The sequence below is a fragment of the Chelonoidis abingdonii genome, chromosome 19, assembly GCF_003597395.2.
Source record: "Chelonoidis abingdonii isolate Lonesome George chromosome 19, CheloAbing_2.0, whole genome shotgun sequence".
Lineage (NCBI taxonomy): Eukaryota > Metazoa > Chordata > Testudines > Testudinidae > Chelonoidis > Chelonoidis abingdonii.
The window spans coordinates 2,713,189-2,735,472 of record NC_133787.1 but is presented as its reverse complement, the minus strand read 5'-3'; the positions used below and the strand labels follow the sequence as shown (position 1 = coordinate 2,735,472).

The window sequence follows — 22,284 nt, the reverse complement described above, 5'->3', positions numbered from 1 at the left end:
CCATGTAAGTCCCCCACAGAGAATGCAGTCGGGGCGGGGGTAACCCCCCAGCCCAACAGCTAACTGCCAACTAGAACTACAATAACTATGAACTAATCAACTAGGGAATACGAACAGTTCGAAAGAGAAGTTCGAGAAACGTGGGGACCTTGCTGAGCAAGACGCCACAGTTCCAACGCCCGTCACGGGCGGTAAGAAGGCGGCGCTGGGTCGTCTGGGGCATCTACAGAGCATTATGGAGGCACCACTCCAGGGGGCTCCACGGCCGACCCAACAGGTGCTGCTGGGGGGAAAACTTTCCGACGACTGTGCATGTGGCGCGCACACCTGCTGGAATGGCTGTGAACCACCTCTTGAAGAAGAAACAGGTGCTTGCTTAGAGAGCTGCGTGGTACCTTCCAGGCATGGGCAGTTATGCTGTTACAGCCTCTAAGGAGAAAGCGACACGCAACCCTTGGCCTGCTCAGGCAGCCCGGCCTGCTGGGGTAACAGTGTAAATGGAGCTGTGCAGCCTGCAACTCCCTGGGCAGGAGGGGAAGAACAGGAGGTGCTGGCTGGGAGCTGGGAGTCTAGAGCCGGGGAATATGGGGGCAGCTGCCCTGAACTGTGACACGCAGGACCAGCTGCTGCTCTAGCCAAAGGCTTTTGGGAAGTCACTTGAAATGCAGATCTCATGAGGTTTAAAGCCCAGGACAGGTGGCCACAGCAATAGCCCCAAACACTCCATCTTAGAACACACGGGAACCTGGCTCCATGCCGTGGGACAGGCTCCTGCTCCATAATCCCCAGTTCGCCTCACTGCACCGCCAACAGGCTGAGGGGCTCCGCCAGGCCGAACGGCACATAGCAGCGTCACGCGCGCCCACTTCTCCTGTTCAGACACACTCCCTGGGTTACAGACCTATTGGAAATGGGGAGGGTGGGATGGGAGACCCTGTCCCCACTCCCCCAGCCGGGCCTGTCACAATCATGCTCATCAAAACTGAAGATGGCAAACCAGGCCTGACATCTGCTGTCCCCACCAAGAAAGGACACGACTGCACCACGGATGCTGGGATGCTTTGCCCCCAGGTACCACCCACCAGTGGGCAGCCCGTCGTTAGAGGCTGTGGCAGGTGCCTGGCCCTGTCTCATCAATGTGACACACAGCGTGAAGGGACCCTGCCCGCCCAGCTCCCTCCGCCACTGTAGCCTCAGCCTGGATTTTGGATTGGGCTTTATGCAGTGGTTGGCCCAACAGGCCATGGTCAGCGCTGGAGTGGGACATATCTGGAGCTTGGGGGGTGGGGAGGAGCTGGAGAGCTGGAGGTCTGGTGCTGCTCAGTGCTAAGGACCCAGCCCTTTGAGCCTGTGCAAAGCTTTGGATTGTTCCCATGTCTAGTGTGACCCCTTCCAGGGATGGGCAGCTCGGGTCTGAGCCTGGCTGATGCTCATCTGGGTTTTGCAGGCAGGTTGACAGCCTGTCCCACTCGGGGGTGGGGGCTCACTGAGCTTTCTCCAGGGTGCGGGAACAGGTGGTTTCTAAGGGCTGGTGTGCAAAATTGATCCCCACTCTCCTCCTGGTGGACAGATCCTGACCCTCTCCCCATAGGAGCCAGGCTCTTCCAAGGGTAGGGGGATATTGTACAGACTGGCTGGAGGAGGTCGCAGCATTGGGGACCCCCTGCCCCCACACTCCATGTATAAGCAGTTAAAGGGACACTCAGATTAACTCCCTCTGCTTTCCCTTGGCACCGGCAGAGCCGGCTTTGGGCACATGCCGTATGGGGAGGCAGGTTCAGCAGCGGCTGATGGGGAAGGGATGCGCTCATGGGTCAGGCACTAACGGCACATGGGAGCTCAGTGTGGCCGTGGGCGGGTTCCTTAGGGTGAGTTGCAAAGGGCAGCCTTATGCCCACCAGGGCCATCAAACATCGGCCCCCGCCCAGCACCTCAGCAATGGAACAAGGATGACGTCACCACCCTGCTTCCCACAAGTGCTGAGGGTAGGGCCAGCCGCATGGGGCGACAAAGGCCAGGGCGAGGCCTGGAGAGAGAGGTGGAAAAATGAGAAAAACTCAAACAAATGTCCTCAGAGGTGACTTCCCATCCCCCAAATGGCCAATGAGCCTGTGCTGAGCATGGGTCAGCACTCCACTGCCTGCTCCTGGGACGGCGCAGACACCGGCTGTGTGACTCAGACCCTGGGCGCGGCTCTCCAGCAGCCCGCTCCGACCCCCCGGGCCCCGGCTCGCCAGTGGCCCTGGGCATCTGCAGAGCCCTCTGAAGCTTACAGTCTGATCTGAAGGCCACAGGATCTTTCCCATTCCTTTCAGTGGGCTCTGGGGCGCGCGGCTGGCCTGACTCTGCACGGTGCTGAGTGAGTTCGGCTTCCACTGGTTACAGTGGAGGTTAGAGGAGCTTGGCACTGGCTGGATTTGGCCCTCTGCCCTTCCCCAGTCAGCAGACACTAGTGCTCTGAAGTTACCCCAGCTCCTGGAGGTGAAACTCTTGGCACTACCCCACTGGGACAGGGTTTTGAAGATCTCACCTCAGGACTGAGAGGAATGGATTTATTTTTTGCAAGCCAATCCTCAGCACAGGGCTATTAGGATGAGCCAGCCCCACTCTAAACAAAGCAGCAGTCATAAAAGCAGAGGGAGAAGATATTCCTAAGCCTCCCACCTAACCCAGGACAACTCCAAGTCATCCAGAGGAGGGTCACTTCTAGAGGAGCCGCCACCTTAAAGAGGGTCCCCCTAAGCACTCCTGGCCTTGTTCCATCTCTGGGCTTCACCACTCGGCACTGCTCCAGGAAGGGCAATCTGTAGTTATCTCCTGCAGCACAGCAAGCTCCACCCTGGCTTTGAGCTACAAGGTCAGACCGCGATGGGAGGCACTGACACAGGCCCCACTACAGACAGACACTGGGAACCCAGAACATTGTCTGCCCCCTGTTCCAGCTTCTGATTGGGGCTGCCCAGAATCCTCGCCGGTGCTGGAGGGCGTAGCAAGGGGAACCCAAGACACAACCCCCAGGGGCCTGCTGCTCCTTGCTGGCTTGTCACAAGAAGAGGAGGGCTGGAATTTGGGAAATCAGTCCACAGGCTGCATCCTGGTGCTGCGGAGCTGGGAATGCCACCCAGCCAGCAACTGGCAGGAAGTTAAGCCCAGCAGAGCAACAAACTGCCCAGGGGAAAGGCATTTCTGCTACACTTGTGACCTACCCAACCATGCAAGAGGGGGGCGAGCGGGTGGGTGCAGGGTGAAGGAAATGGGCAGCATAAACGTTTCCATGGATAGTGAGACCATCTGGTTATATGTTCTCCTGCTTCACAGCCCAGGTCGAGCACTGGTAGAAAGGAGCTGGAAAGACACTTCCCTGTAACGGAATAGCCTGTCCTCAGGGGCTCCTTCCCCTTCCTCACACACTGGCCACTACTGGAGCAGACAGACCCCTGGGCTCTTGGCCTGCCTGAGGAATAAACGCACCCAACCCTGCAACAGTTTGCTCTCACTTCACAGTTTCCTCCGAGAAACTCCAGCAGGGCGTCTCCGTGGGTGTTTGCAGCGGCTCACCGCTCAGGGTACGTCTGTCCTGCAATCCCAAGATGTGGCTGCAGCTCCTTCGGCCTGCTCAACGCTGAATGTTTAGGCTGACACAGCTAGTGTGAAAAGTCCAACCCCTGGGCACCGTAACTCTGCCAACCTCACCTGCCCTGTAGAAACAGCTTCCATTGACCCAGCTACTGGCGCTTGGGGAGGCGGAGTTCCTGGAGCGATGGAAAACCCCCTTCTGGCCCTGCAGTCGGCAGCTACATGACAGGTGCTCCAGCAGCACAGCTAAGGCGCTGAGCGGTGCCACTGCAGCACCAAGAGTGCAGACATGACCTTCGTCTGGCTGGCTCTGGCCCCAGAGCACAGGCTAGTGCCATGGTAATGAACCCAGGCCTGCCTGGCTCTGGGACCTGAGCATGTCTATTGGAGCTGCAGCTACCCCCTAGGATTTCAGCATCGGCACGCTAGACCCCGTCATGCGCAAGCGGCACTCAGCAACCCCCTTCGGCCTGGGGAACAAATGGCAGACATGGGCCAAATCTCCAACCCATGCAGGAAGTTTGGGAGACGCTGACCCAGTCAGGGGAGAGTGCCCCCGAAGGGCTCAGTGGGTGTGGAGAGCAGCCTCAGCACAGGCAATGGCCATCCCAGGGGCCTTCCCCCAAGGAGCAGCAGACGCCAGGCAGAGACTTTGCCATAATTATTTTATTTCAACGTGGGGAGCTTTTACATTGGTACAAATCTATTTTCAGGCTAGAACTCGGACTGAACCCCTCTATATACACATACATGATGCTTTCGGGGGGCCATACGTACAACAGGAGGTGGGTCTGAGGGGGTAACGAGGCAGCTGAGTGACGCACACACAGGAATGCGAGTCCACAGGGCCAAGAGAACTGGAGGATTAATTAGATGGTGCTGTTGCCACGGGGAGGTCAGGGCAGTGCAAGTCTGAGGGCCGAGGGGCTGGCTTTCCTTTCGGGGCTGCAGCACATGACCACCTGCCTTGGGGAAGTGATTGGGGTGGGGGGAGGCAAGGCCAGTCCAGTCACACGCCCACAGATACTTGCTTGTTTGAGGCTAGAGGTAGCAGAAAATGCTTTAATGTGTCTTCCCTTTGGCCTTACTGGCCTGGCTGTGCCATCAGCTGACTGCTGCCAGGGAGGGATTGTAAGGCGGAGTGCAGGGGTGGGGGGGCGGGCAGGTAGCCTCATTGGTCCGTCCAGTCCCCTCCTGCCGCTTCACCACACACTTGCTTGTAATGCTCTGGAATTTTGTGCGGCTGGGGTGCTGGGCTCCAGCATGGTCTCTGGAGATCCTTCCCCAGCTGAGCATCGTGACCACCTCCACCGCCTCTCCCCTGAGACAAGCTCCCCACTGGATCAGACACCCTGGAACCCACAGCAGCAGCCAAGCCCCTCGGCTCCCCTCCCCAGGTCACTGTCTCCATGCACGCCAGCAGCGGCTGGTGCTCAGAGGACAACCCTTCGGTCTTGGGGTTCTCCCCGGCCAGTCCGCTGGTGTCTCACTTCCAGGTGCTTGTTCTGGACTCGCTCAAAGTGCTGCAGCAGCTCCAGGTAGTCGATGTTGGTGCTGGTTGCTTTCTTGAAGCCCAGGGTGGTCTTAGTGCTGTCCCTGGGGAGAGGAAGCAGAGAGAGATGAGAGGGCGTGTGCCAAGCACCCGGTCTGTTACCACCCCCATGCAGACACCCCAGGGGCCAGACGCTTGTGCTTTCCACTACGAAGCGCTCCCCCCTCACACCGGGCTGGGACACGGCTGGATAACGGCTGTGGAAGAACCTATAGCTAGGACCAGGCCAAGGCTGCTTAGCAGCTGAGAATGGGTCAGGGAGGAAGAAACTTGGTATCATGGCAGTGACTCTACGTTTCTAGTGAAGCAGCCGAGTGCACGGGGCAAGTGAAGACCCTGGTGCACGGATCTATCACCACGGATCAGAGCGCCCAGCCTGATGCCGGGCTGAGCTAACCAGCCAAGCAGCAAGAGGCTTGGAGTAGAGGGTGCTGAGCCTCTCTCCTGAAATGGGCCCTGGGCTGAAAGCTGGAGAGCACTGCCCCCGCTCCTGATGGCGCCCCGTGCTACGAGCCTCTCCCGCTCTGAGCAGAGCTAGGCCCCAGCAGGCTGGTGGCGTTTCAGACGCCAGAGACTGCAAGGAGCTGGAGCGCCCTGCGGAGTAACGCTCAGTACCTGCACCTGCTGGTCTTTCCTGGGGACAGTGTGCTCCAGGCTTGTGCTCTGCTCAATGCCTGCCAGGAGGAGCCACCCTTAATGACGAGCCTGGCGGGGAGTTCAGTGCCTGGCACCTCACTGCCTGAGAGCTGGGGTCACCTGGCAACAAGAGTCCCCACGGGATCCAAAAGTGAGGCCCAGCTTGGTCTGTGCCAGAGGGATCCCAGACTGGAACCAGGGATGCCCCCTAAGCCAGGCAGGAGGAGTCTGGCAGAGCCCAGCAGGAGCACGGGAGGTGGCTGCAGAGGCCTGGTCTGGCCCTGGTCTCTCAAGAGTCACCCCCACAAATCTAAGGTGGGGCTGACACCAGCAGCATTAGACAGAGCGGCTGCCCTGTGGGTGCGGTTCCTCAGGTGCCATTTGTGGTGTGTGATGCACCCTCCCAGGCCAAGGGGCCCAGCGAGCTGGGGGACCAGCCTGCTTTTCTAATTCCAGGGTGCTGTGGAGCCCCAGCCCCGAGCCCCGGCTGTGAGGCTCTCCCCCGGCCGAGCAGACAGTGCGGCAGGTCAGCGCCCTGGAACGACAGCGCAGTGCGGCCTGCCTGAGCGGGAAGGGCACGCCAGGATAAGGTGCTGCATTTCTGCACAGCACTGGCAAAGTTACTGACCCTATGGGACCAAGGACCAGAGCACTCAGCCGGGCTGTGGCCTTGTGTCCTTTCAAAGCCAGTCCCACACACCCACCAAGGCCACTGCCCTACAACCTTGCTGGGCTGCCCTCCCCGACCCCCATGGCCATCTGGCTCTTCGCTCCTGTCTGAATGCACCTCAGGCAGGGCCGGCCAAATCCTGCTTCGGATAACATAAGAACATACAAACGGCCGTACCTGGTCAGACCAAAGGTCCATCCAGCCCAGTATCCTGTCTATCGACAGTGGCCAATACCAGGTGTCCCACAGGGAGTGAAGATAACAGGCAATGATCAAGTGATCTCTCTCCTGCCATCCATCTCCACCCTCTGACAGAGGCTAGGGACACCATTCCTTACCCATCCTGGCTAATAGCCATTAATGGACTTAACCTCCATGAATTTATCCAGTTCTCTTTTAAATGCTGTTATAGTGCATGCACCAGCCCCCCTCTGCCTCAGGAGTCACTGCTGCCACGTGTCCCCATCCTCCCACAGAGCAGGCTGCCCTCGCCTGCACTCCCCACCCTGCTGATCAGCACAATGGGACAGACTCTTGTCCCACCTCTTGCTCCCATCTCTTCCCAGAAGCCCCAAGGGTGGGGGGAAAACGGTCCAGCCCAATGTTATCCCCCAAGCCCAGCTCCAGCTGACATCACAACAATGGGGCCGGTTGTGTCGGGGTTCCTGGGGGAAGCTCAGGCACAGCCCCTCCCTACTCCCCACTAAAATCCCCACGGGGCTGGGGTTGGGTGAGGCTGCAAGAAGAGGAGACAAACATACATGTGGGAACCCGTGGCTCGAAGCCAGACACGCTGCCTGGGAAGGGGGATCCGGGCAGGCTGGGGGGCTGGCCCAGGGCTCAGATGGACCCCAGATGCAGCCAGTGCCACAGAGCACGAGAGGTGGGAAGAGCACACGATTAGCGAGTCTGTCTGGGACAGAGCCAGGAGGGTGGGACAGTCTGCCCAGGGCTGGGAGTGCTGATGGACCCTGGCCCTGGCCCTGTGCAGGAGAGAACGAGCTGCTGGAGGGGCAAGTGGTCTGAGCAGCCATGGGCTGATCTCAGCTGCCTCCACCCTCCCCTGGCAGGGGAGAGAGCCTGGCCTAGTGCCAGGCGGGAGCATGGGAGCTCTCCCCTGGGCTCACCAAAGGGGCACAGGTCCAGGCTAGTGCCGGATGGCTCAAGGGGGCTCCGAACAAAGAGGGTCAAAGCGCTTGGACTCCTGCCGCCAGCGCCCACCAAAGCTCTGTGTGCTGCTAAAGACGGAGGCCGGCTGGGCGCTTCAGCGGCTCGCCAGGGTCACGCAGGGGCAGCGGCGGCACTGGAAACAAAGCCTGAGGCCTTGACTGTGAGCCAGCAGCTCTAAACACAGGCCAAGCTGCCTTGCTTCGAGGGCAGCAAAGCAGTGACTGCAGCAGGATGATCCTGGGTGAGAGACCCCAGTTCTCAGGTACAAATCCCAGGACATGGCAGTGGGAGACCAAGCCCTGTGCATTTCAACTGCCAATAAGCTGCATGGGCTCCACTCAGTTACTGCTGGATCACGAAGACACCAACTTAGCGGCATCTGCTTTGCAATTCTGAGGCCCTGGCTACACCCACATTGCCCCGGGTTAGTGGAACCAGTGCAAAAGGCCCTGGGCACATGCTTGTTTTGGTTTATTGGGGTTTAGTTTCAACCCAGTTCTAAGCAACTTATGCCACATGGAGATAAAAGCCTCCCCCCACGCACGGGATTGGACTGGTTTGACTCAGGGCAGGTCTCCACTTATAACGCTGCAGTGGCGCGGCTGCCCGTCGTGCTCCAGTGAAGAAGCTATGACACCAGCAGGAGAACTTCTCCCGCCTCGGGCGTAGGTATGGCAGTGTGGAAGTGCTGCTACCAGGACAGTGCTGCCTACACTGCGGGTTAGACTAGGGTAACTCGTGGCTTTTTCCTACCCCTGAGCGACAGTTCTACCGACATACGTTTGTATTGTTGACCAGCCCTAAAGTCTGTTTAGACTCACACCGGAAGTGAAACCAGGGCAACGCTGCAGGGGACCAGCCCCGAGAGCCAGCTCTAGGGCTGTTTGTACTACTGGCACAAGGAGTGTGAGGGATCACCCACTGGCACCATGGCACTATGCGTCAAGGCTGGCAGAGCGAGATCCCTCAGGCTTAACTAACTGATTTACGGGGGTGGCAAGTGTGGTGCTTGGGAAAGGGAGGGACCTAACAGCACAACAGGCGCTGAGTGACCTGCCTCAGTGCAAGATACGAGAAGTAATTCTTCTGCTCTACTCCGCGCTGATTAGGCCTCAGCTGCAGTATTGTGTCTAGTCCTGGAGACACATCAGGAAAGATGTGGACAAACTGGAGCAATTCCAGAGACGAGCAACAAAAATGATTAAAGGTCTAGAAACCAGCTATGAGGGAAGACTGAAAAAACTGGGTCTGTTTTGTCTGGAGAAGAGATGACAGAGGGGACATGGTAACAGTTTTCAAGTACATGAAAGGTTGCTACAAGGAGGAGGGAGAAGAAGTGTTCTTCTGAGATAGGACAAGAAGCAATAGACAAATTGCAGCAAGGGAGGTTTAGGTTAGACATTGGGAAAAACTTCCTGTCAGGGTGGTTAAGCACTGGAATAAATTGCCTAGGGAGGCTGTGGAATCTCCATCATTGGAGTTTTTTAAGAGCAGGTTGGACAAACACCTGTCAGGGATGGTCTAGATAATACTCAGTCCTGCCAGGAGTACAGTGGACTGGACTAGATGACCTCGCGAGGTCCCTTCCAGTCCTACGATTCTACCGATGCCCCTCAATCCAGACCTGCAGCCCCTGAGTAATTCCAGCCCGAGAGCCCCCCAACAGCTCTGCCAATACCCAAATCCAGACCTGGCCCCTGCTATGCCACTTAGTCACCCTGAGCTCTCCTGATGCCCCTCCATTCAGACAGACAACCCCTGCTATTCCACTCCTAGTCCCTCAGCCCCCCGGCTCTGCCAAAGCCCCTCCAGACTTATGCTCTGGAAAGGCCCCACTGTGCTGGGTGCTGCCTGAAGAACCTGCAATCCAAGTGTAAGAGCACAGAAGAGGAGGATAATGCACAGGCTATTCCAGCCCATGTCTCCTCCCACACAGCTCCGCCAAGGCTCCTCATGCTGTGCACCAGCCCTGCTATTCCAGGAGGGGAAAAGTGCAAGGCACTAAAGCAGCTGTTTAATCCTTTCCCTCAGCAGTATGGGAATCCCGTCTCCCAGCTCCTGCTGGCTGCCTCTGCCTCTGGCTGCACCGCTTAAGAAGCTGTACTCGGCCAGATCATAAAGAGCATTTGTCTCCTCAAGATTCATTGGAATTAGGAGCAAACCTGAGACATGTCTGTGTGTCTGAGGTAGTGCTTCCCACCCTCGGCAGTGCTGAGACACTGCCAGGAGGAGAGGTTTCCCCTGGCCTGGATATTTGTGGGAGGGAGGCCAATCCACAGAGCTTGACATTTGGGAAATCAACAACCCCAACCTACACACACAAGGTGATTAACAGAGGGGCAGAAATCGACAGGGCCTGTGTTTAGCTTTGAGGAGCTTAGAAGGGGAAGAAAAACCACCCCCCACTGAAGGCTTAACCCTTCAGACACCCACTATATGATGCAGAGCAGCAGAGAACATCTCCAAAATGCTTAGACAGTGCTGAATGGCCCAGTTTCTCCTGCTGAATCAGATGTCCCTTAAGTTCCTGTTTCCAGCCAACAGCTCGGGTATCTCCGCCCAGTATTCGGGACCTGCTCAGTGGCTGGGAAGATAGAACCGCTGGGCGAGCGGGTGGCAAGCAGCAGCCCTGGCAAGGAGCAAGGTGCCAGTTTGCTGGGAGGTCAGCATTGATTGGGGGCCCCCGGGAGGGGGCGGAAACAGACACTGCTATTCTGCTTAGCAAGGGCTAACGCTCCCTTCAGAGCCAGGCATCTGAGCCAAGCAAGTGGCGTGGGCCATGTTATGCCTGGAAGTGCCATGCAGCACCTGGGGAAACTCCTGCCCTGGCTCTCGTCTCACAGAGTCCCTAGGGCCCCTGCTGATTCTCCCTCCTGGCCAGCTGAAGGCAAGCGTGTCTGCCCAAGGCCCTGTCTACACTGGGCCAGGACAGTGGTGGGAAACATGCGACCAAGATCCAGCTCCCAGTGCTTGTGCTGTCAGAGCAGGCAGGGCTCAGGGGCTGACACCATGTGATTACCTGGGTCCCTATCATAACCACAACATACTATTTATCTTCTCTAAAACCATAGATCTACCTGGTTTGGCTGGCTCTGCTCCCAGTCTAGTGTGGACGAGACGTTAACAGAGCAGGCCATGCACTGAGAATTAACACTTCCTGATCCCCCAACCCCCCACTTCTCCACCAAACTCAGGGGATGAGGTTCTGCCAAGCCCTTTGCTCCACTGAACTCGCTAGGGAAGTGTGGGGCAGCAGGCCCCTGCTACTCCCTTGGTAGGTACAGCATCCCCACAAGCCCAGTCCCACTGGTCAAGTATGGTGCACACCTTGGGTTACTGCCATGGGGCAAGACCGTAAAACAAATGCTTTGAGGTTGGGGGAATTCCTTGCCCCTGGCTTTCCAGCTGCACTGCTCAGAGGCTGAGAGGAAGAGCACAAGGCAAAGAGAGAAGTGCTCCTACCTGGTGACAGAGGAGCACCAAAGAGAGCTCAGCAGAGTGCAACCCCACAATGCCGGCAGAGAGCTGGTCACCTCCAGTACACTGCACTGGGCTGCTGCTGGCATTTACTTGTGGGCAAGCGTCTGTGAAGCCGAAGTGCCAAGAGCACTAGCCTGAGACAAGTGTCATCTGGGCAGGCACCGAGTACTGCAGGTAGATGTCAATGGGAACGCCGCACCCCTGCAGCACCACCACTGCTGTTCCAGTCCTGCGAAGGGATGGCCAAGGGGACTGGAGAACTTAGGGCACCTGCAACGAGCCTTTTGACATGAGGTTTGGCCTCTGATTGCTAGTGACCAAAGTGTGTTACCAGCTCCTTGGAGGCTCATGTAGGAAGAATTGATGCCCTTAGTCTTGTTCATAGGGGACAGGTGGCTGCTTCCATCACCGCTGGCCCCTCAGCAGACAGGCTGAGATGAGGAATGGGGCACAGAATGCCCCCCAGCAGCGAGACCCTTCACGGAAGGAAGGACACGCTGGAGGCCATGGCACATTTGTTCGGGATGGCCAGTTGTGCTGCAGTTTGGAGATGTAAAGCCTACAGGAAGTGACAGCACCCAGCTCCCTTTCCCACGCACTGTGGCACTTGCAAACCCAGCTCCCCACAGCAGGATGGCCAGCACGCTAAGCCACTGGGCTGCGGCTCTTTTAAATGCGGTGTTAGGGAAGGTTCTGGCATGCTCTCTCTGGAGTTGGGTGTTCCTCTGAAGATGACTGCCGCATGGTAGTTGAAACCTCAGGAACCATGGCTAATAGATAGGACAGTGGACTGGCAGTCCTGGGTTCTAATTCCAGATGTGCCTCTCTCTAGGTCACCCAGCAGCACACATCGGTGCTTCGGGTCCCCGCCCCCTTGTCTTGTCTATTCAGACTGTAAAGCTGTGGGGGCAGGGATGGCCTCTCACTTTGTGTCTAGCGCTATGGATGCATTTGGGTAACAGGCTAGAACGGATGTGCAACTCTCCTGTGCCGACCCCCACTCTTGGATTAAGAGATTAATCCAAGGGTCAGTGATGGTCAGACTGAGGAACCCAGGGAAATTCAGATCCAGGGATAAATGCAACAGTCTTCTCTGCAGAGAGATGTTTAAAAAGAGAGCTAGTCCGTACAAGGAGTGCAGACAAAGGAGATGGGACACCTTGATGGAGATGGAAAACCCACCAGGCATCTCTGTCCAGGCAGTGGGTTGACACCTTTCGCCCCCGGCTTCCCCCTGCCCCAGCTGGCTCTCCCAAGAGGGCAGCTTGGTCTGTTATGAGAGTGGGCTTCCATGTTTAATAGAATGTAGGTCACAGTTAATCAGATGCTCAGTCTGTCTGACAGCTCTGATTGCTCCAAAAGCCCAGTAATCGGGGGCGAAAGAAGGAAAACCCTCCCCCCTAAACACACACACACACACACACACACACAATTGCTCACACTCAAAAAAAAATACCCTGGCTGAGAACAGAGGCCAATGCTCCTGAGCACACAGGCCGGGGAGCGTGAGGCCCTGGATAACAGCCTGCCGAGGGACTACTTAAAAGGCAAGGATCTGCCTGCTGCACATCTTGGAACGCTGTCCCCATGGCTTTGCAGAGGAGGGAAAAGTCTTTAATGTCTCCAGAAGGGATGTGCCGCTGCTGAGGAGCAGCCCTCCCAGCTCATTAGCCTGGACTTTGAAAGAGCTACGTCCCCAGCCTAGCCAAACGGAGATGGGGTGGGTTCACCTGGTCCAGGGCGAAGATGTCCCTAGGAGCCCTCCCGATCACAGCCAAGAGACGCTTCCTCACTGCCAAGAGAAGAGGAGAGCCACATACACTGGGACATTTTATGCCTGGCACTGGTTTTATGATAGCGAAGAATTAACAGCACAGGCTGGAGACCCTAGCATGCCACAGCTTCCCTCTCCCAGGAGGTCTCACCTGGTTGGCGACCTTCAGCGCTAGCTGCATTCTGCTCCAGAGATTTCATAGCATGGTGGACAGACGTCCAGCAAGGATCAGAACCTGGCTGCCCTGGGTCAGCCTGAAGAGCGAAGCACCAGGACAAGCCCTGATCTCTGGCTCCAAGCTGGAGGGCCCCAGCCACTAGGTCACTGGGTCAGCTCCCGGGCTGCGTTGTGTGCTCAGCTGGAGAGCTCACTGCCTGCAGCAGGATGCAGAGCTGGCTGGGTATACAGCAGATGGGCATACCGGGCTGGGCCCAGTCTGCACAGCTGATGTCTAGGTCCCTGCCCCCTAAGCAGTGTCCCAGCCAGTCCGTAGAGTTAAAGCCAGAAGGGGCCATTATGATCACGTAGCCTGTGCTGCTGCCCAGCAGCGTAGGGGCCAAGAGCAGCAGATGCACCCCAAGCAGGCGACTGCTGGCAAGACGGCAGAGCAGGCAAAGGCGATCGATGGTTCTCAAAGGCCGGAGTAGCGCGGGCCCAGCAGCCCACCAGACTCGCAGGGCTGCTAGCACTGGCATGTGCGCTAGTGGCCGGCTAGGGTGAAAGGGGCTGAAGCAGCTCCCAGGGTAGGACGCCCAGTGCTGGCGCACACCAGGCAAGCCCGGTGCAGGCAGCCCCTGGGTAGGCTCCCGGGGGCTGTTCCTAACAAGCTAGGGCAGCTGAGGAGAGCTGCGCCGGTCTCCATTCAGTGTAAATCTGCTCCAAGGCTCTGCTTGTTTCCATGGCGACCCTGCAAGTGAAATTTTCCATCCCAGATGCCAAATGCCTGTGGATGAGGCACAGCCCTTCAAGGGTTACCAAATATAGACAAAAGCTGAACAACGCTGCACAGTGCAGGGCAAGGAGCGCGCCCAGAGCACTGACAGGCGGCAGCGCGCGCAGGAGGAAGCCTCAGACCTGACACCCAGCGCTGCGGGCAGGTGCCTCAGAGCAAGGGCCTGCTGCTGCTCGCGCACAGAAGGGGTCAGGTCTGGGCTGCCAAACGGCTCATACGCCTGAACGCTCCAGAGCCCCACACGTACGTGGTGCCCACACGCTGCTCTGCCACCCTCGCCTGCTGCAGTGATGTTACCGGAGGGCGAGAGTCGCAGCCATCGCTCTGCTATAAACATGCCCCTGCCTCTTGCCAACCACCCACTACAGAGGGGGCAGCTTGAGCCCATGAGGTCCCAGCATGCATTGCTCCATCTTGATGCAAGCAGCCAAGTCTCAGGCCCTTCGTCCCCTACCGGCCACGGCTTTGCATTAAGGATAAGGGCTGCCACGCTAAATCCAATTAGCCGTGTCCCTGGTCACTGCCCCACAACCGAGCACAGTTCAGGCCCCCCCGCCCCCGATGTCACTATTCTTCCTCATCAGGATTGCTCTTTGACCTCCCCACACCGGGCTGCGAGGGCCCAGCCCATGCTGCATCACCGAAGGAGTGGAGGCAGCTCAGCACCTGCAGGACTGGACCTGCATAAGGGATGTTGCCAAGACAGGTGCATAGTGTATCGGGAGCTCTAGGTTTAGGACCAACGTGGGCTGTGCCCTGAGGATATCACAGACACTGCTGGCAGGAATGCAAAGGGACGGCGTGTGCTCCCAGTGCCTCTAGGTCAGGACAGGCTCTGCAGAGGGCTGGAGTCCCAACCCCCCTGTGACACTGTGGGGGCCATACTGAAAGGGGGAGGAGTTACTCCCCCAGCTGGTGTCACTCACGTGGTCTGCAGGAGCTCGGGGTTGGGTACGCACTGCAGTCGGTGAGAGAGGAGCTGGAAGGCACTGCTCTGAGGCAGAAGCATCAGCAGTCCGTAGAGAGCCTTGATCAGGTAGGGGTTATTCTTCACGTCCAGCAGCTGCAGCCGCAGATCTGTGGCCAGAACAGACAGGGAATCAATGGAGGTGAAAACAATCATTCCATCCGGCAGCCAGACCCCCCAGCAAGGCCTTTGCATGGGTGCAGAGAGAGAGCTGGGTTGTTCTTTACAAACCACCCAAACTTCTCCCAATTGGCCCATCTGCTTTCAGAGAGCCTGGCAAGCACAACCCCCGAGGTCCCGTTACTCTCTATCCCAAACACTGCTTTCATGAACCATTGCGTCCAACACCCAGGGGTGATGGGCAGGAGTCCCATTCCAGCACCTCTACTGCCACAGCAACTTTGGTGCTACCCACTCTCCCCCACCACTAAGCATCTAGGCTTCCCGCAGCAGCACACCCCATCTGAGGCAGGAAGACATGCTCCCTGCTAGGCCACTGGGCTGGCACAATGGCACCTCTCTAAGCCACTGCTTTTGTCCCCGACCTGCAGGCCCGCCACCTTCCCCAGCTGCTGCTGCAGCGTCTCTGCACGGATGTGATGGCACTTCTCAGGCACGGCCTGAATTTGGATTCCTGCACCAACTGAGGCAGGCTCAAAACAGGGCAAAATGCTGCATCTTTTCAGACAAACTGCATTTACAAAGCACCCCAGGATGAGATTGCTATGGAACCCCTGCAGAATGAGACCCGCCAATGAACCCAGGCCAAGGAGGGGGGCTGCAGCTCACAGACCCCTCTCATTTTTGATTTGGGAAGCAAAATCTACCAGAGTCAGTTGATAGGAAATGGCAAAGGGAAACGGTCCATTCTAGGCCACCCCTTGCTGCACATCCCTTCATCACCTTGCAAACAGGTTGCTCACAAATTAACCAGTTTAAGATGTAGTTCTATATTGCAAAGCAGCTCTTTTCTATTCCCCAGATCTACTCCTTGCTGTATCCAGTCAGAATCATAGATGATTAGGGTTGGATTGGGGTTGCATCTGATGATGTGGGCTGTAGCCCACAAATGCTTATGCTCAAATAAATTCGTTAATCTCTTAAGGTGCCACGCTGTTCTTTTTGCAGATACAGACTAACATGGCTGCTACTCTGAAATCTAGGGTTGGAAGAGACCTCAGGAGGTCATCTTGTCCAACCCCCTGCTCAAAGCAGGAACAACCCCAGCTAAATCATCCCACCTAGGGCTTTGTGAAGCCGGGCCTTAAAAACCTCTAAGGAAGGAGATTCCACCACCTCCCATTCCAGGGCTTCACCACCCTCCTAGTGAAATAGTGTTTCCTAATATCCAACCTAAATCTCCCCCACCACAACTTGAGACCATTGCTCCTTGTTCTGTCATCTGCCACCACTGAGAACAACCGAGCTCCATCCTCTTTGCAGCCCCCCTTCAGGTAGTTGAAGGCTGCTATCAAATCCCCCCTCACTCTTCTCTTCTGTGGACTAAATAAGACCAGTTCCCTCGGCCTCTCTTCATAAGTCATGTGCTCCAGCCCCCTAATCATTTTTGTTGCCCTGTGCTGGACTCTCTCCAATTTGTCCACATTCTTTGTATAGTGGGGGGCCCAAAACTGGACACTACTCCAGGTGTGGCCTCACTAGTGCTAAATAGAGGTGAATAAATCACTTCCCTGGATCTGCTGACAATGCTCCTACTAATGCAACCCAATATGCTGTTAGCCTTCTTGGCAACAAGGGCACACTGCTGACTCATATCCAGCTTCTCGTCCACTTAATCCCCAGGTCCTTTTCTGCAGAACTGCCGCTTAGCCACTCGGTCCCTAGTCTGTAGCAGTGCATGGGAGTCTTCCGTGTTTAGAATGGTTTAGTCATCTCACAACAGAGTTAACACACTGGTTTCTACCTTCTAGCCCTGCAGAGCCAACACAGCTAAGAGAAGGAAGCTGGATTCAATTCCCTGTTGAGCGTCAAAATAGAATTTAGTTAATTCCAACCATAGGATCAAATCCCACCTCCAGTTGCACAGGTGACAGGAAGGGAAGCTTGCAACCATGGATGAGGCACTGGACTAAGGGCTTGTCTATGCTTCAGAGTTAATTTGGATTAATATGCGCTGTGAATTTAAAGGTGCAATAGCTGCTCCAGAAGAACTGTATGTGTAGACAAGCTCCAAGCACTTAGCTTGACTCTCAGATTCCAGGCAAGATTGCAGCTCCAGCAATTAGGAAAAGCCATCTTTCTCATACACCGAACATGTCTGATTTGATCTGGAGGCAGTGAGACACCACAGACATGGAATTGCACGGTGCCATTTGCAGTAGTGCTCTTCTGAATAGCATGACACTGTGAATCTCCCAGAGTGGGTGCTGAAGAGGAACAGACATACACATGTAGAAATCAAGCAGGGATTACAACTGCCACCACCTGCATTAGAAAAAATTGTTGGGAGCGCAGAAATCCTACAGAGGGCTAGGTGGCTTGTGCCATCAACAGACTCTTTAGGAATGAAAATCACCTCCAGGCCTACCCCAAAGCCTGGCCAGCTGTGAACACGGCACAGCCCTTCCTAGCTACTGCACAGCACAAGCTACAAGACACAGACATAGCAGCAGCAGAGTGAAGAAGAAACCAGCACTTCGATTCTTCAACAATAAAGAGAACGTGAGCAGCAATTCTGAGTCCACCGCGGTGCTGCAATGGCTCAAGAGTCAGAGTAGCAACCTCTGGGCAGACTCCTGGGCAGCGGCCGCACCCCACGCTGGAGGGGAGTTCTAGCCTTCGATTTCATCAACCTATTGTCATGTTCATACTCCTCGGGCAATATAACAGCCTCAGCAGGGAGCCTCCCTCTGTCCTGCCACCTAGGCAAGCCTGCCTTTGGCACAGATGGCCCCTTTCGCCAGGATCACAGCAATATTCAGGTTACTCCCAGGTCCAAAGGACTCGCCACTTACCCCAGCTTAATTGCCCCTTAGATCCTGCACAAAAAGACAACACTTGTAGCCAGTACGATAAACTACCTAAAGGTGCATTAACTAGGAAACAGAAACAAGAGGGCCTGACAAGGTTGAAGCAGGCTAACATACACACAAACCAGTTCCAATCTTAAGTTTCAAAATGAAACAGATGCTTCTATACTAAGGAAGTGCTACCCATCCTTCAGGGCTGACCCAGGCTAAGCACTGGGGATCTTTTGCTTATGCCTGGTAATCCTTGCCCCCCCAGACTCCAAGCAGCAACAAGTTCCTCCTTGTTAGCGGTTTTTATTCCCTTCCCGCTTTCTGCTAAGAGCTGCAAATTCAACTGATGAGTCATGCAAGCGAATTCCTCCCATCTTCATGGGGCCGGGGAAAGTAAACAACGAAGTCTTTTGCCCTCTTTAAGGTTTCGCACTAGCCCCTCGGGTGTCGCCGGCAGGAGCTAACACCTTCCACTGGAGACCAGCACGTCACACTACTTAGCGGTTCTCCCCATCTGGGGAGCTACCCAGTCACAGAGGCTTACAATATGAACGCCCCATACTCCTTTGCAATGTGAGAGACGGATGCTAGAAGTGAGATTAATGCAGGCAGCAATTTACAATCATTCCATTCACACTAACACACACTTTGAATTGTAGCACCTATTTTAACAACACTAGCGAGCCAGACTGGTTGCAGCTCTGTATTTGTCATTGTTCAACTAAGACTTGGGCGTGAGCCGGCACCTGCCTTGCCAGCATCACAACAAGCACCACCCATGTCCAATGCGGACTGGTTTTCCGGTCACTAACCTTTCTCTGACTTACAGATCTAGCTACAGGAAGGACGAGTGTTGGATCTGAAGAGCAATCCTTACTCAGCAGCGTGCCTGTGAGGCGGAGACCTGCTGCCTGCTCTATTTCTTACAGATCTATGCTAGTCGTAGTCCTGGATCCCCTGGTGAACTGGCCAAATCACCCTTCTGGGCCTCTGTTTCCCCATCGGTAAAATGAGGATGAGGACACGACCCACCTTTGCAAAGTGCTTTGAGATCTCTGCCTGGGAGGCCCTGCCAATCGCCTCTCCCCACCCACTCTGCTAACGAGCCTCCCTCCCGAAAGGGGGCAGAGCCATGGCACTCGCACTTCTGTGTCTGCCTGCCCAGCCCTGTCAGCTCCCTGCAGCACTCACGTGCAGGTCCTCGGAGCTCTTGGAGCCAGACCCACGGGAGAGAGGGCTGGAGAGTCCCTCCTTTCCCAGCTCAGGGCTAGGCATTTCCCTATTTCCCACCTGATGTTAAGTGGTTCCCCATCTCAGGGGCAGGCAGCCACCTGGTATCCCGAGCTCAGCAAGCCTCACTGTAGGGGGAGGGCTGACAGATGTGCATGTCCTTTCCACCTTTAATTTAACCCATTCCCATCTCCATTAACCAACCAAGACCATCTCTTCCCCCTCCTCACTCTATGCCAGCACCGCAGTCCTGGGCTTGTAGCATTACAGGAATTTCCATGGCAACAGGCTGAGATACAGCAAGATTTCGAAACAAAGCCAGCGAGAGAAGGGGATAAAGGAGGAGATGGACCCAGGGACTCCGGCAGGAGATCTTGAAGGCGACCCGAGACTGGGACAGATTAGGAAGCGCTAGGTACTTTAGGGTTTTAGCGTGGATGGGGAGGCGAAGCTGCACAGAAATCTGTATTTCACGTCCTGGACCCATGGCTTGGGTGGAGCAATGGTGTGCATGTGGCCTGCTGAACTCCCAGGGGCCTGAAGGGAGGCATATTCAGCACTGACGCCTGACCTGGGCTGTTCAATGGAGCCGGTAAAGAGCATCCGCGTCCCAAGAACACCTAACGTTGCTGTGGAGAGCCAGCAACTTCGCCACGTTTGCACCCTCTCATCAGGCAGCACCGGGAGCCACTAGTCACACTAGGGCCGAGAAACGGAGCTTAAAGTTCGACTCCATTCACTGTTCAAGGAGAGACGTGGGCAGGAGAAGCAGCACGAAGCAACCACTACCCACAGAACAGGGCACCCAGCCCGGTGCCAGCCATGATGAGATGGTGGGAGGGACCGCAGCCCAGCTCATTTTAAGGCACTCTCCTGGTGGACGACAGCTCAGTGCAATGAATCTGCATGCACGGCTTGAGCGCTACCAACCCGTGTAAGGTGCAGCCCGAGACGCTAGGGGCAAGGGCCTGGGTGAAAGTGAGGTCATTTGGGACAGGTTTCCCCGCAAGAGTAGCTAGCATCAGGCAGTCCTAGCTCTCGGCTCTGAGTGCTTAAGGAAAGCGTCTGTCACAGATCACATGTTCCTCGCTCTGCAGATCCTGCTGACCTGTCCCACTGATCTAGGCGGAACTGGGCCAATGGCACAGGCAGCTGAAATCAAAGGGCTGCTAATGCTGCTGCACAGCTTGAGCGATGGAGCAGAGCAGCCGGGTATGAGTCAGCTGGGGTGAGCATTCCAAGCCAGTGCACCCAAAGCAGGGAAGGCCCGTGGCTGGGGGCTCCCACTCACCCTGCATGGTGGAACATGCCCCGGTCAAGTTGCCATCTGCAGTTGCTGCATGAAGTGTGTCACAAGATTTAATATGGTCAAGGGCCTGTCTCCTACATGGCACTGGGATCATGAGACACCAACACCCAGAATCAGGACAGGGAATCCTCCAAACCCACAGCCACTCTACTTCAGCACACGAACAGCAGGACATGGAGAGGGCACCCGCAGCTCGACTGCTGTGCCCCACAGGGCATCGGTAACTGCAGCTTGGCACAGGCCCCTTGTCCATCACCCCATTCACTGTTGCCCACTGAGTTTGCCACACAGGCTCTCTGGTCCCTCCCTGAGCAGCTGCTGCTGGGTGTGTCAGGAATGTGGTCACAGCTCCAGCATTGCAGTGTTGCCAACTCAGGTGGTATCTGAGGTTCCACTCAGAGTTCCAGCTCCTGGAGTTGTGATTATGCAAAACTCAGTTTTCAATCAAAAGAAATATTTCTAGTCTCATGGCTGTAGAGAACAGCTGGACCATGTGCCTCGTGTGTACCTGATCAGCTCGGCCCAGAAGGGGAATGACCAAGCCCAAACTACCTGCTTTTACATGTCATGATTTTAGGCCAATCTCATGATCTTTGGGGGCCTGACTCCCTATCTGTGTATGTTGGGGGTTGGCGATACCATGTGTGCACAGGCTCTGGGACATCATCATCATTTCTGGAGCAGGGCTGGATGAAAGCCTGTCATGCCACTGCTACAGCCCCACCCCTCACTTGGCAGCAGCCACATGGGGTCTCCTTACCGACTACTGGAGCAGCAGTAGCTGGGTACCCTTCCCATTAGCACCCCCCAACCCACTCACCTCAGCAGCCAAGTGTCTCTGATGGCGGGGACAAGGATAGGCCTGCTGCACTCTTCTCCTGCAATATATGGAGTCCTCTTCTGGGGTGGGGTTAGTGGGCCTGCTCTCAGAGCAGTGGGCCTTGGAGCTGACATCCCACTGAGAAGTATGGGACAGTTCATCCTCTGAGCAATTCTTTCAGGCTCTCTCAGATGCAGGCAGACATTGCTGCACTGGTTAAACTCAGGTCACATTTTCAAACTTTTCTTCCCATTCACAAGGGCTACAAAGTTCCTTGGTTTTAAAATGAAAGCTGAGATTCCAGCATAACCACATGACTCCAGCAGCTGAGGCCCCAAGCAGAGACATGTAATACTGTGCCCTGGTCCAGCCTTGAATTTCAGCACAGGTGTTCCGCGAAGCTGACCCTTCACTCTGCATCCGCGGTGGCAGCTGTTTTCCACAGTGAGTAACCATATCCCTTTGTTACCATCACTTCAGGGGTTTCCCACTCCAGTGAGGCTGTTACATGTTGTGTCTTGCAGCCACATCCCTTTGTGCTGAGATCACAACACAGCTTGGAAGTTAAGCAGCGTCAGGTTGGTCCAAGAGCTGCAGAAAGCAGTTGGGGTAATTCAGCAGCCTTCTGGTCTCTGGGTCTCAGACAGGAGGGACAAAAGAAATCTGCTGGCTGAGCCAGTTCATCTGACTGAAAAGACAGTTACCTTTTTCCCTGTAACCGGAGTGCTTCGGGATGTGTTGTTCATGTCCATTCCATGACCCGACCTCCTTCCTCAGTGTCTGAGTTTCCGGCAAGAATGAACTGAGGGTTGCAGGGAGCCGCAGCGCCCCTTGTTCTGTGGCATACACGCGCCACATCAGAGGGTGGCAGAGCTGGTCCACTACGGATATCACAGAGGGAAAAACTTCCGGTACCGGTGCATGTGGCAAGCGCACACACCTAACATGGAATGGACACGAGCAACACCTCTGGAAGAACAATAGCTATTTGCTTTCTCTGATCACACTCAGTCCCATTGATCAGGATGACTACACAATTCCTAGAGTCATCTCTTTCCTTTATTCTATTAAAGCTCATTTCCTCGACAAGACTTCTCAATCAGAGGCTGCATGTGGATTTTAGAGCCCTTAAAATATCGCTCTTAAACCAGAAATTTTGGTCTCTGA

The 22,284-nt window shown here is 55.8% G+C and overlaps 1 protein-coding gene across 6 annotated transcripts in view; it reads right to left on the bottom strand.

Moving 5' to 3' along the window:
• Positions 1–4,224: 4,224 nt before the first annotated feature.
• The window catches only part of VAC14 (VAC14 component of PIKFYVE complex), a 214,505-nt gene continuing 196,445 nt past the window's right edge, over positions 4,225–22,284 (bottom strand). For 5 of the 6 annotated variants that reach the window (XM_075073743.1, XM_032795394.2, XM_032795396.2 and 2 more), the window contains 2 exons: positions 14,737–14,887; positions 4,225–5,172 (listed from right to left, as the gene is read on the bottom strand). In XM_075073743.1, coding sequence (XP_074929844.1) covers positions 5,010–5,172; positions 14,737–14,887 — 314 coding nt within the window. In that variant the 3' untranslated portion in view covers positions 4,225–5,009. Of the gene's footprint in view, positions 5,173–12,904; positions 13,802–14,736; positions 14,888–22,284 lie in introns of all 6 variants that reach the window. The other variant, XR_004375754.2, reaches the window with a different exon arrangement.